This window comes from Erpetoichthys calabaricus, chromosome 15 (genome assembly GCF_900747795.2).
Source record: "Erpetoichthys calabaricus chromosome 15, fErpCal1.3, whole genome shotgun sequence".
Taxonomy (NCBI): domain Eukaryota; kingdom Metazoa; phylum Chordata; class Cladistia; order Polypteriformes; family Polypteridae; genus Erpetoichthys; species Erpetoichthys calabaricus.
This window is the reverse complement of record NC_041408.2, coordinates 82,592,227-82,605,112: the sequence shown is the minus strand read 5'-3', so window position 1 is coordinate 82,605,112 and position 12,886 is coordinate 82,592,227. Positions and strand designations below refer to the sequence as shown.

General features: G+C 37.0%; 1 protein-coding gene across 3 annotated transcripts in view; it reads left to right on the top strand.

Moving 5' to 3' along the window:
* Window positions 1-12,886, top strand: part of edaradd (EDAR-associated death domain) — an 83,421-nt gene that overhangs the window by 44,449 nt on the left and 26,086 nt on the right. For 2 of the 3 annotated variants that reach the window (XM_028820496.2, XM_028820498.2), the window contains exon 2: window positions 7,296-7,421. The exons of the other annotated variant lie outside the window; for it this stretch is intronic. In XM_028820496.2, coding sequence (XP_028676329.1) covers window positions 7,296-7,421 — 126 coding nt within the window. The remainder of the gene's footprint in view (window positions 1-7,295; window positions 7,422-12,886) is intronic. 3 annotated transcript variants of the gene reach the window in all.

Below are 12,886 nucleotides of genomic sequence, written 5' to 3'. Positions count from 1 at the left end.
CACCTTTATTCTTCCCCTGAGCACTATTAAACAAGACCCCATAAGGCACTTACCAGCCTCACATGTTTGACTATATACATATTATAGGTCTTTCTGTGAAATATTAACATTTCAATGAATCCCTTATGCACTAAGGGGTGCTTGGCATTATTGTGCCTAAATTACATACCAAAAAGGAAATGGCTATTATTGTGCTTATGTAATAAAGGAGTTGCAAATGAATTAATAGTAGCAAGTACAACACTTGACATTTTTAAAAGAAACTATATGATTTAAAGCAGGGGTCTCCAACACGTCGCATGCGAGCTACCGGTAGCTCACAACCCCTTTCCAAGTAGCTTGCCAAAGGGTTAATGAATCCTACATAAATTTGAAAACTTGATTAGTGAAATTAGGGGTGGGCGATCTTTCCAAAAAATCACATCACAATAATTTTAACATAAAATCACGTTCCACTATCTCAATTGCAATCTATCTTCTCAATGTGGCATACACTTAAGAGAATATCCGGACTCAAACTCATCAAGACCTAAGTAATACTTTATTTTAAATATCAAAGTTGAATTCAATTGTTCTCTCGTTCACTAGCTGAGCAGAGTTAAGGAACACGCCCCGAAGCTGGCGAATGAGTGAGGAAGGCCCCTCTCCTCGGTCCGCTGCATGTCTCTGGGAATCGCACAAATAAATCCGTACCGCAAGCAAACTCTGATTCTTAGCGCGATGAGGGAATTTGCAAAATCAACCGGAATGCAAATTATAAAAAAAAAAAAACAGATCTAAATCCTTTAATTAGTTCTCTCGTTCACTAGGTAAGCGGGGGTAAGGTACACGCCCCAAGGCTGCAGCATGAGTGAGGAGGGCCCCGCCCCACTCCCCTCTGCCCACTGCGTCTCACTCAGATGAGCGCAAATAAATCGGTACCGCAAGCGAATTGCAAAATGAGAGATGTCCCAAAACCAACCAGAGTGTTCAAGCAGATTATAGAAAAAAACACGATCTAAATCCGTTAAGTAGTTATCTCGTGAAAAGTGGACAGACATACAGACAGACAGACATTGGATGTTATATATTATATATTAGTAAACCTTCAAAATAATGTGCAGTTAAAGTCTGGACAGCATTCTCAGCGTTTCTGGAGCTTAGTAGAGCCAGATAACTTTAAGAATCTTCACCAAGCAGCTCTGAAAATGTCTGCTTTGTTTTGGTCTACATATTTCTGTGAATCTGACATGAATGTCATAAAATGAAAGTTCAGACCAAGACTGACAGATGAACATTTAAATGACTCCCAGGGGTGTGGAAATCAAATTTTTTTCTACTTGTCCACGGACAAGTAAACTTAGAAAATCCACTTGTCCGCCAGTTAAATTCACTTGCCCATAAACAAATAACAAAAGTGAAAAATAGTTTATTTTTTCTGATCTCTTTTATTGATACCAAAACTGCCTTCCATTTTAAAACTGAAAAAAGTTCTTTCAGGGAGTAGTATTTTGCCACCTTGCTCTAGAACATTATATAAAAGATTCTCTTATCATTTTAACTCACTAATAAACAATGCCTTCATTATAGCTACACTAGTTCTATTTCACATACTGTATTACAGTTACATAACAGAACACTGTCCTGATTCATTTTTTGCCATGTTCTTCAGCTTTTGTCTTGCAACATCTCCTCCCCCAAGAATCTTTACCATCTCAGACAGCATGGGCTGAATGCTGTTAATTTCTGCTTGAGCTGAACTGCATGGTTCCTGGACTGATGGTCCTGCAGAAGTGGATTGCTGATGACTTGTCAGGTTTTTATGTGTGATGTGCCTGTTGCCAGATGACAGCCAGAATTCCACAGCTGGTGGTGGGTCATACTCTTCTAAAGGTTTGCCATTAACAACAATGCGCATCTGGTTTTGAAGGTTTTCCTGAGTCAGGCGGGTTCTTAGAGAACTCTTTACTAAATTCATATTGGAGAATAATCTCTCACAAGAAGAAAAAATAATCACGTCTAAGTGAAGATTTTTATAGATATTTCATAACATTTGGAAACCGTTAGAATGTTTTCTTCTTTATTTTTAATAGACTGACAGCATGAAACCAACTTGTTTTATATGAAAAATTCTCTAATCAAAAACGATCTATAGACAGCTCATCAAAGTTGATGTTGTCACGCAATACATTTCTTAACTCCTCAATATAACCTACGCGAAATCGCAAATTTCAGGAAAGATTAACTGCCTAACAAGCTTTGTTATGTGGTGAAAACATTTGCATTGTAAGTAAAATGACCGCATTTTTATGTAGAAACAATGAATTTTATCAATCGTCTTCTATAATACGCTACCGTGGCTGTTCGTTTGTCTGTCCAGGATTTTAAATCACCTGTAGCTCGCAAACCATTTCACCTATTGACTTGAAATTTGGTACACATATACTACGTGACGTCTACTATCCGCTTTCGGGGTGATGATTTGTATTACTCTTCATTTTTATTTTATTGTTGAATCAACTCTCAAGACCGCGCAGCAGGGAGGCCGTGTGGCGCATGCGTATATGCGCCGTTCTCATTCCCCCACCACCTTCGCTAATCATTCTTGTGGCAGATTGAAGACTTGAGTGCCAGCTTAAGTGAAAAATTAAAGAAAACGTACGAAGTAATTGCAACACAAAAACTAACTTAATCAGTTTTAACGCGAAAAGATGCCAACGAAAGAAGAGAAGCAATGAGCCGCTAGGGTGGAGAAAAGAAGAGCTGCTCAGGAAGCAGCAAGCGCATCAACCTCTGAGCAAACGAATGCTAAACAGAGACAGAGAAAGAGGATGAAAACTAGGAATGCTCAAGTCAAGTGTATTCACTGCACATTATCGTGCAGTACGCCGTTACTGGTAATTTATAAAAGTTATTGATTAAAATGAAAAATCATCAGATTACATCGTAATGTTAGCATGAAAAAAATGACCGCATCTCCAAAAGCGTGTAAATAGTAGGGTAAAACACTTATGTAAGACCATAAGAATGCTTCCCCTTTGAAAAATCAGCCATCATTTTGTAAACAATATTGAAGACCAATTTCAGACATGAAGAACATGCTTAAGTAGACGGTTTCCGCACGAAGTACATACCCAAATGTTTAAAATTTGAAAGTAGTGGTAAAGATGTGCCCTGCACAGCACATATAATTATTTTTTCTCTTGTCTCTTGCACTTGTCCGCGGACAACTGAAACCAGAAAAACACGCTTGTCCGACGGTCAATTTACCCGTGTCGGACGAGTCGGGCATTGGATTTCCGCACCCCTGGCTCCGTAAGAGTGAACCTCAGTGGCTACACTCCACTATACACCTCTCTTGTTGACTCCATGCAGTGCCAGTCATCTGACTAACTAAAAAACACATCACACATGCAACTGGACATGTGAATACTCTTGTGACATGAAATAGTGACATGTAACAAAATGACAAATGAATATGTAATATCTGTGTATTTGTAATTGCATTGTTACAGCATTCATGTTTTAATTCAATAGTGTGAGATACATTAGAAAATGCATGCAGTCATACAAAATGCACTTGCAGGTGAACTAAATATTTTTTGTGATGTTTTAATGCAAAATGTGAGTTGTGGACACCAACATTTTGTAAATGTTCAGGCAAAACAAGCTTATTCAGTTTGTTTGTGTTGAAATAACCTATGAGAATAAACATTAGAAAACATGAGTAGCTCTCGGCAATTTTCATTTTGTAAAAGTAGCTCTCAGAGGAAAGAGGTTGGAGACCCCTGATTTAAAGCTTTTGTTTACATCAATAGCAACTAATTAAAAACAAAACAATTGGTGCTTCAGAGATTTCTCTCAACAAAACTGTGGTTTATAGTACATAACCAAGAAATTTAATGATGCACGGCCCAGAAATCAAGTTTCATATGTGCCCCGGTCTGTCAGCTATCATTGTATGAAGTTTAGATATCATACTCCATAGTGTATAACATTATCCCATAAACAAATGTTACTTTGTTTGGCACAAGGTGTCCCCCTGTTTGGAATAAGTCTCTTGCATGTAAACAATTCCCCAAAACAAGTATTGCAGTAGCAGTTATATTTTTTTATTTATAAAACATTTGTCTATATGTGTGTGTGTGTGTGCATGTGTGTATACAGTGTGCATATATTTATATTTATATATATATATATATATATATATATATATATATATATATATATATATATATATATATATATATATATATATACACAATCATACACTATATATCACTCTGAAGCCACAAGTAAAAAAATCTATAACTATATACATAAAATTATGTACTCATCCAAATTGTTGATTTCAAAATTATTTCTCGTGTCAGACCTTGAAACAATTTCTGTTTACCACCAGACACATTTCTTTGTGCTGCAATTCACACATACTGTTGCCCTAGGGCAGTTGCCCTACAGAAGTTCAGTGCATTTTTATTTTTTTATGTTTGTTATTGTTTTCTTGCATTTTACGCCTGGAATAAACTAAGTACATACATACATTTTTGTTCTGGCTTTTTTCAGTGCTGGGTTACGGGGGCAGGGACAGTGCCTAAGTGAACTAAGTGCTTTAAGGAACCAGATGGATCACATCATTTGTTTAGCTGAAACATGATTAAAATAAAACAATTAAACAAAAATATCTAAATAAAGAATTATACCTTAGACCGCAAAATACAGTTCTTACTATATGCCATTACTTCATAATTTTTCTCAGAACTAAAACAACAAAATCTAGATGGAGTAGAATTCTATCATAAAAGACAAGACTAGGCCTATTTTAGTAACATCAACTATTACTTGTACTTGTATCTATGTATATGTATATAAGTGGACTCCCATTGTAACGAAATTGATTGGACCATAAAAATATTTCAGTATAACCGAAATTTCATCATAAGGAAAAAATTATTGACAGCGTTAAAAACGTGATTCTGAATGCTTTCGTCATGTCACTTTTCTTCATTCCAGAATTAACTGTTTCCAAGATTGTTCATTTTTCTTTCAGTGTTAACTGACGCTGTTTCTCACTTTTTTTTTGCTCATCGCAAAGAAAACTTTGAAAAACGCTATGAGACTCGAACAGAACAGTATCTGAATATGACACAACTACTCCCGTGGATGCTTGGTGGAGCACTGACTCAGAATTCCACTTTGTATATGATGTCTCACCTACACTCACCGAGACTGCCCAAGACCAGAAATTTCGCAAACAGACTGTCACTTTCTTTTGGTCTAAAAAAAGAGACATCCGGTTGCATGTTTCCCAAGACTCGGCAAAAGTTTAGGCACACCATAAAGTATTTTTTGCATCACATTATTATCTTCAGTGCCCATTTTCCATCGAAAAATCATTTGTTACACTGAAATTTACATTTCATTAAAATGAAATCTGTTTTAACATGATGTTGTATGAATGTTTGTGCAGGGCCAGCACAAATTATCCATTACTCTGTATATTTCGTTACTTTGGTATTTGCTAAATGCTCAGACTTGTCTGTCTGTCACACAAAAATTCATGCACCCTGGCCTTTGAAGTTTGATCTTGGTCTCAACAGTCAGCTTATGCCATGACACATGCAACGAGACCCATGACATGTACCATTGGATAACAGCGAGACCAAAATTGGGCTTCATGTTCCTCTCACAGCCAGCACAGATGCTGCAGCATGTCTGACCTTACAGATATGCACAGCTGCATGCCCCATTCTCCGACTTGACACCTAGCTGACAAAACAACTACGGCAGATCAATCACACCACTGGTCTCATATGGATATGATTTGCTGCAATTTAAGCCTTTGACACAACACTCACACCCCGCATAGCAGTGACAGGCCAGACTACTAGCACGCACCATGCTACATCACCGACACATCAACTGCAGTCTAGTGGTCACACTGCAAGTCTAACACAAAAAACAACTTCACCAGATGAAGACCCTTACAGTAATCTCGACAGTGACTAGTAGTGCCTGCTTTCGTAAGAGGTCCATGCACCACCTGCTGCTGTGACGAGTGTTCAGGCCATATACCTGGCATAACAGACCTATGTTACACAGGAAGGCTGATCTTCTTCATCATTCACATGAGCCAGACATTTCTAAATCCTGGCTCAAAAAGTAATTCCTCATCTCTTTTACACAAGACCAACACCATTATGACACACAGTACTGTACTCAAAGCTTTTGGTTTATTGTTTCATCATATCAAACAGTATTTTTAGCAAAATAGAAACCATATGTACGAAATATTCAAGTCATACTATCAATTTAACATTCATATATCTGTAACTATGTATATATATTGTGGAAGTTAATCCCGACACAGACAGGCAGAACACATGAGTGCAAGCACACACATTTTTATTTTCTTCGTTTTTTATAGCACATAGTGCACAATCCCCAGCAATCACTGCACAATCCTTTCTTCTTTTCTCTCTCTTTCTCTGTTTCTCTTTCTCTATTCTTTTTATTATCTATTATTATCTATTTTTCTGGGTTTTTTTTCAATGCTTTAGAGTCATTCAGTCATTTATGATAATAATGCACTTCACAAATGTTTAATAGGATACAAAGGATGGATAACTGAACAGATCCAATCACGTTATCCTATATATTTTCTTACAGTATGTCATTTCACATAGTATATACGTATGGTATTATACACGCATATATGAGTAGGAAACAGTTGGACAGCATCACATGTTCTGGATAAGGGCAAATAGCATTATCTCTTTCCAGGAAAAAGTTTTGATTATCTTCAAAAAATTCACTTTTGAAGCACATTCTGATAGTACCTTTTGATGGTACTGGCCATAAAATGACGTAAAATACATATTAATTGAATAATTAATATAAAGGCATATGTAATCAAAATGGATTTTGCTTACTGTTAGTGGAAAGTATGCATACCTGGAATGTATATTTAAATTGCCAAATTTCCCCCAGTGACAAATAAAGTTCTATCTGTTCTATTTCATGAAATTAGTTTTCACTTTCAAAAGTTGTATGTAATATTTAATTAAATTACTTATGTTAATTATTTCTGTTAAACAAGATTAGCTTTTTATGTTTTAAACTGTGAAAACACTACAATGCAGTTTAGGTTCCTTCACAAAAAAGAATTTCTATAGTCAAATAACAAATTTTCCTTGTATTGATTTTTCTACTGAAAGCAAAGACAAAATTTAAAATGACTTATTTTTGTATGCCTGTAATAGTTTCTAGAAACTCACTAAAATCTTTATATTTTCTGTCTGTCTTTCTCCGTGCAGATTTGCTGCTCTTCTCACAGACCCCGGACACACTGACCACTTGCAGACTCTCGCAGCAACGGAGCTCTGCTCTGTTAATTTTAAAGTATGATACTACTGGGGAAACAATCCTTTTTCCTACTACAGGTATTTAAAATGATAGTGGTCACTAACCTAGAATTTGTTTATGGCACGTTTTGCACACTACTCGCACGCACACGTAAAAATGTAAGCGCTTTTTCTTTCATTCTCATTTGCCGACTAACAAAACTGTCAAAACTCTGTATGAAACGCTTTTTTGACCTGGAAAGTGAAATTTATTTTTTCCACTACCTTTTATACCATTATTATTCTTGCTTCCAATTTACTGACACATTCTTAACATTCTTTGGAAAGAAATCCGCAAAAGCTACATTGCGTAATTAAAGCATTTCTAAATATTTTGAGACATTTTTATTCAAAATATTTATTTCTCATAAATTTACATGCATATAATCAATGTTAGTCACAGTTTTCTATAATATCTACTTTTGGCAAGGTTATTGTTTTCTTTAAGTTTATTTTCTTCCTTATTGTTGCCTACTGCACATAATTTAATCTGTTCTACTGTTGCAATTCTGCTAGTATTTGCACTATTGTATATAGCATCAGACATGTTAACAATGGTATGAAAATGATCTCATCATATGTATTAATTGTCACATCAATAAATACAATGGACATTTAACCAATTTTATTGGAAGCTCCTAAGGCAGAGAGAGAACATAGTTGAAAGGCAGCTTATAGTAAAACATAATAGTTAAAAAAGAGGTGTGTTGTTGTGTCCCACAAAATCCATTGAAGTATTTAGAGTGTTGTCTTGACAAACCCTTGGGATATACAATTCCATTCAGATTTTTATTATACAACAGTTTTCTTTAATGAAATAAATGGGTTTACCAAAACAAATTATATGCAGTGATGAAATGAAACAAAACACATTTTCATTTGAGGTGACTACAAATTTCACATTTATCAGTGGATGGGCTACGGCATACAATAAATTCAGCATTGTCTTTCCTATTTTTACCAAGAAAAGTCTTCTGTGTGAAAAGATGCAGTTATGTCAGAATCATCTATCATAAACAAAAAGCAAAACAGATACATTTTGACGGTTAGAGGTGGGAGTGGTGAAACTGCTGTGACTGAAAAGCATTAAAATCATTTAGTCTAGCAGTGGATGCTAGCATTTTACAGGGTTGGCTTCCCTCTTAACTCAGTGCTGATAGGATTGGTTCCAGTCTCCCACCTGGCTGCGTTAGTGCATGAGGAGAGGAATTGCTGCTCTATGAAGGCAAGAGAGGAGGGAGGTCCAAGAGGAAAAAATATGGGTGCAAGAAAGGAGTTTCAATAGAGAGGACTAAGGAAAGAGATTCAGAGATGAGGGACCAGATAATGGGTTTGGGAAGGTGGGCAGTATAAAATCATATGGAGTACCAGGAACATTTACAAGATAGAAGTATCTCATTTTGGTAATGAATTTTGTCAGTGTACTTATGACAATAAGCAGCACTAATGTTACTTGTCTTAATCAGTTTCTAAATTATGAAGAAAAATTGTGTTTTGAAAAAGGTTTACAATGGTAAAGACAGTGCTAGTCATAAAACAATAATGTATGTGTATACTACTGAAAAGAACTGAAAGTGGGGAGCTTCCGGGTTGAACAGCTATGCAATGAATCAAGGGTCGTACACTCATTTGTAGTGATGCAAAACATATTGGTGAGTGTAGTGAAATCATTTTACTATTTAGTTTGCTTCTTTTACAGTGCACTTTTTGAAGCCAGAATTGAATGTCCTAGATATTGGAATGTCCTTAAGATATTGCTTAACTTGTTCTTTCTAATGGGATTGAAAATACTGTATACCTTTTGAGATTTTTCAGACAATAAAAAAAACATGGCTGTGATGTTTATGTGTTTAATTTTTGAATATCTCAGTCTCTTTTTAAGAAATCAGAAGTCAAGTAATTTCTGAACTTGTGGTTTGGACTTCCTTCTAAAATGTGTTCCTGAACCAAGTTATATTAGGTAGCTGACTACTATTTTTGTAGTTACAAGCCTTTTTCCGTATCCTAGAACCATTGGATATTCCTATTACTCAGTTTTGAGCTCACATTCGCTGTTTGTGTTGGGTTACATCATCCATTTACTGCTACCTGACAAATTTAAATGCTGTATATGCAATTGTCTGTCATAATCAAGTGTGTACTGTTTTTTTCTCTTTTATGTAATTCTGTTCTTGTCACTTTTTATATTATGATTTTGGATTATGTGTTTGCCTGGTGGTTTTATGAGACTCCATTTGTATGTTGTTATACAGTACTTTTTGCCTGCACTATTGATCGTTTTTTTGTGTCTTTTATTTGTGTAACAAATTATGTTACTAGCCTTTTCCTGTTTTAAACATGTCTTTACTTTGGGTGTATGAATCCAAACTCTGTCCGTTCAGTGGTTGTGAACTCACAGTTGTAATGATGTGTGCATAACATCATAGAATATATGCATGTAATAAAATGGCATATCGAAACTGTGATTAATTAATTAAATTCAAATACAATAAATTTACCCACATTAAAACAGCTATTTTAAATTAAACACAATACACACTGTAAGAAACCCATGTTTGTTATACAATGTTATACAGGGTAGTCTAAATTTAATAGAATAATATTGTACTGTTCATATTGTGTATCTGTTGTATGTGCTCCCTCTATTTCAAAAAATGTCAAGGGTGCAAGATATGTTTACTAATAAATGGTACCGTGTTGCAGCACGCTCATTGTCTGTTATGAGAGACCAGAGGCGCTGTGATATTAATACCCTGTATAATGAAATTTACCTGTAAACATTACTGCCTTTGTGGTGATGATAGTGGATACTAACTCTGGAACGATCTATCTCTTTAATAACTTGGTCTCCATACTTGAAAATTAATTTCCTCATTAACTTAAACACTAACACATTTTTTACAGATATGAATTTAATCAGTGACTACTGTGCTATCAATCAGTCCTGGAAAGAATACTACTTTTTCTGGCATTTTAAGAAATCACAATCCACATTAAATACATTTTGAATTAGTCAATCTCTTCTTGATGTGTATCTCACTGAAAATTTTCTTCATCATTAATATCATTTATGTTATTCATTTGTCGTTTTGGGCAATTTCACCCTCTAATGTGAGTCTGAGTAACGAATCTCAAACATTAGTAGTTGGGCCAAAAAAAAATTGCAGTTGTAACCAAGATCACAAAATAGGAAGAAATTCTGCTTGATTCTCCAGTTTCTCTAGAGGAGTTACAAGGAGCAATTTTTCCGTCTTTAGTAATTGTAAAGGTCCCAGTATCCCCTGAATTCTGACAGAAATATTCTCAGTATTTTTTTTAAACTACTGTCTGAAACATAGCTTTCAATGCTTCCCTCTTCAATGTCGTTTATTGTTAAGTGTACATGGTACAATGAAATTCTTACTTGAATGTCTACTCAGAACATATAGATTGCATGCAAAATACCCATATATAATTACAAGTAATATATATTTACAAGTATTGTTTTATCCTGTATATATTTATATATATATAAATAAATTCCAGAAAGTGTGTTCACCTGATGAGCCCCAAATAGGGCGAAACACATGTCATGTTCCCTTTGTATTATTTGGCAGGCATAATATATACATACACTGCTCAAAAGGGCAGCACAGTGATGCAGTGGTAGTGCCAGGGTCTGCGTCCTGGGTCCTCCCAGTGTGGAGTTTACATGTTCTTCCCATGTCTGTGTGAGTTTCCTTCAGATGCTGTGGTTTCCTCCCACAGACCAAAGACATACAGGTTAGGTAAATTGCGATCCTAAATTGGCCCTAGTTTGTGCTTGGTGTGTATGTGTGTGTGTGTGTGTGTGTGTGTGTGTGTGTGTGTGCCCTGCAATTGACTGGCGCCCTGTCCAGGGTTTGTTGCCTGCCTTGCACGCTGTGCTTGCTGGAATAGGCTCCAGCAGACCCCCAAGATCCTGTTCAGGACAAATAGAAAATGACTGATTGACTGACACTGCTCAAAAAAATAAAGAGAACACTTAAATAACACATTGGATCTCTATGAACAAAATATTCAAGTGGAAAATTTTTACAGAGTAATACTGTGTAATTCGTTAAGAGCAAAATTATGTAATAAGGGTTAATGGAAACCAAAATGACCAACCCATTGAGGGCTTTATTCAACATCACACTGACAATCAAAGTCAAAAATTAAAATCACAGGCTGATCTAACTTGCGTGAATTTCAGCACGGCAACTCATAATGTGACTCACTAGTGTGTATGGCCCACACATGGCTGTATGCACTCTTGCCAACATCTGGGCATGCTCCTGATGAGACGGCAAATGCTGTCCTGGGGGATAACTCTCCCGGACCTGGATCAGAGATTCAGTGAGCTCCTGGACAGTCTGTGGCACTACTTGGCAGCATCAGATGCACTGATGCATAACATCCCAGAAGTTCTCATTTGGATTCAGGTGTGGTAAAAGTGCATACCAGTCAATGACATCAATGTCTTCGTCATCCAGGAACTGCCTACACGCTTTGACCACATGAGGTTCGGCATTGTCTTACACCAGGAGGAACCCAGGGCCCACTGTACCAGCGTAATTTCTGACAGTAGCTCTGAGGATTTCATCCTGGTACCTAACAGCAGTTAGTGTATCATCCCCTAGCACGTGTAAGTCTGTGTGACCCTCCAAGGCATGCTTCCTCAGACCGTTAGTGCCCCACCGCCAAACCGGTCATGCTGGATGATGTTGCAGGTTGCATAACATTTAGCAAGTAGTCTTAAGGCTATTTCACTTCTGTCACGTGTGTTCAGTGTGAGCCTGCTCTCATCTGTGAAGAGAAAATTGTGCCAGTGGCAGAGATGCCAATTGTGTCCTCTCTGGAGAATGCCAATCGAGTTGCACAGTGATGAGCTGTGAGAACAGGTCCCACTAGAGGACATCAAGCCCTCATGCCACCCTCATGGAGTCTGTTTCTGACAGTTTGATCAGAAACATGCAGACCAGTTGAAGGTAATTTTGTAGGGCTCTGGCAGTGCTCCTCCTGTCCCTCCTCACACAAAAGAGCAGATACCGGTCCTGCTACTGGGTTGATGAACTTCTACAGCCCTGTCAACCTCTCCTTGTGCAATGGCCCATCTCCTGGTGTCTCCTCCATGTTCTTGAGACTGTGCTGGGAGACACAGCAAGCCTTCCTGTGACGGCATATATGGATGTGCCATCCTAAAGGAGATGAACTCCCTGTGCAATCTGAATCAGCTGCAGGTACTGCCTCATGCTACCAGAAGTGACAAGGACACTAGCAAAATGAACAACCAGAGAAGAGTCAGTCAGGAAGTTTAAGGAGAGAGCAATTGTCTGTGGCCACCACCTAAAAAACCATTCCCTTTTTGAGGGTTGTCTTGCTCTTGCCTCTCCAGTGCACCTGTTGTCATGCCCCCTTAAAACTTGTAGGTAGAAACTTTCTCTGAATCTGCAGGTGAGATTGTCATTGGCCATGTACCATTTTTCAGGAGGGAGAAAATCTGC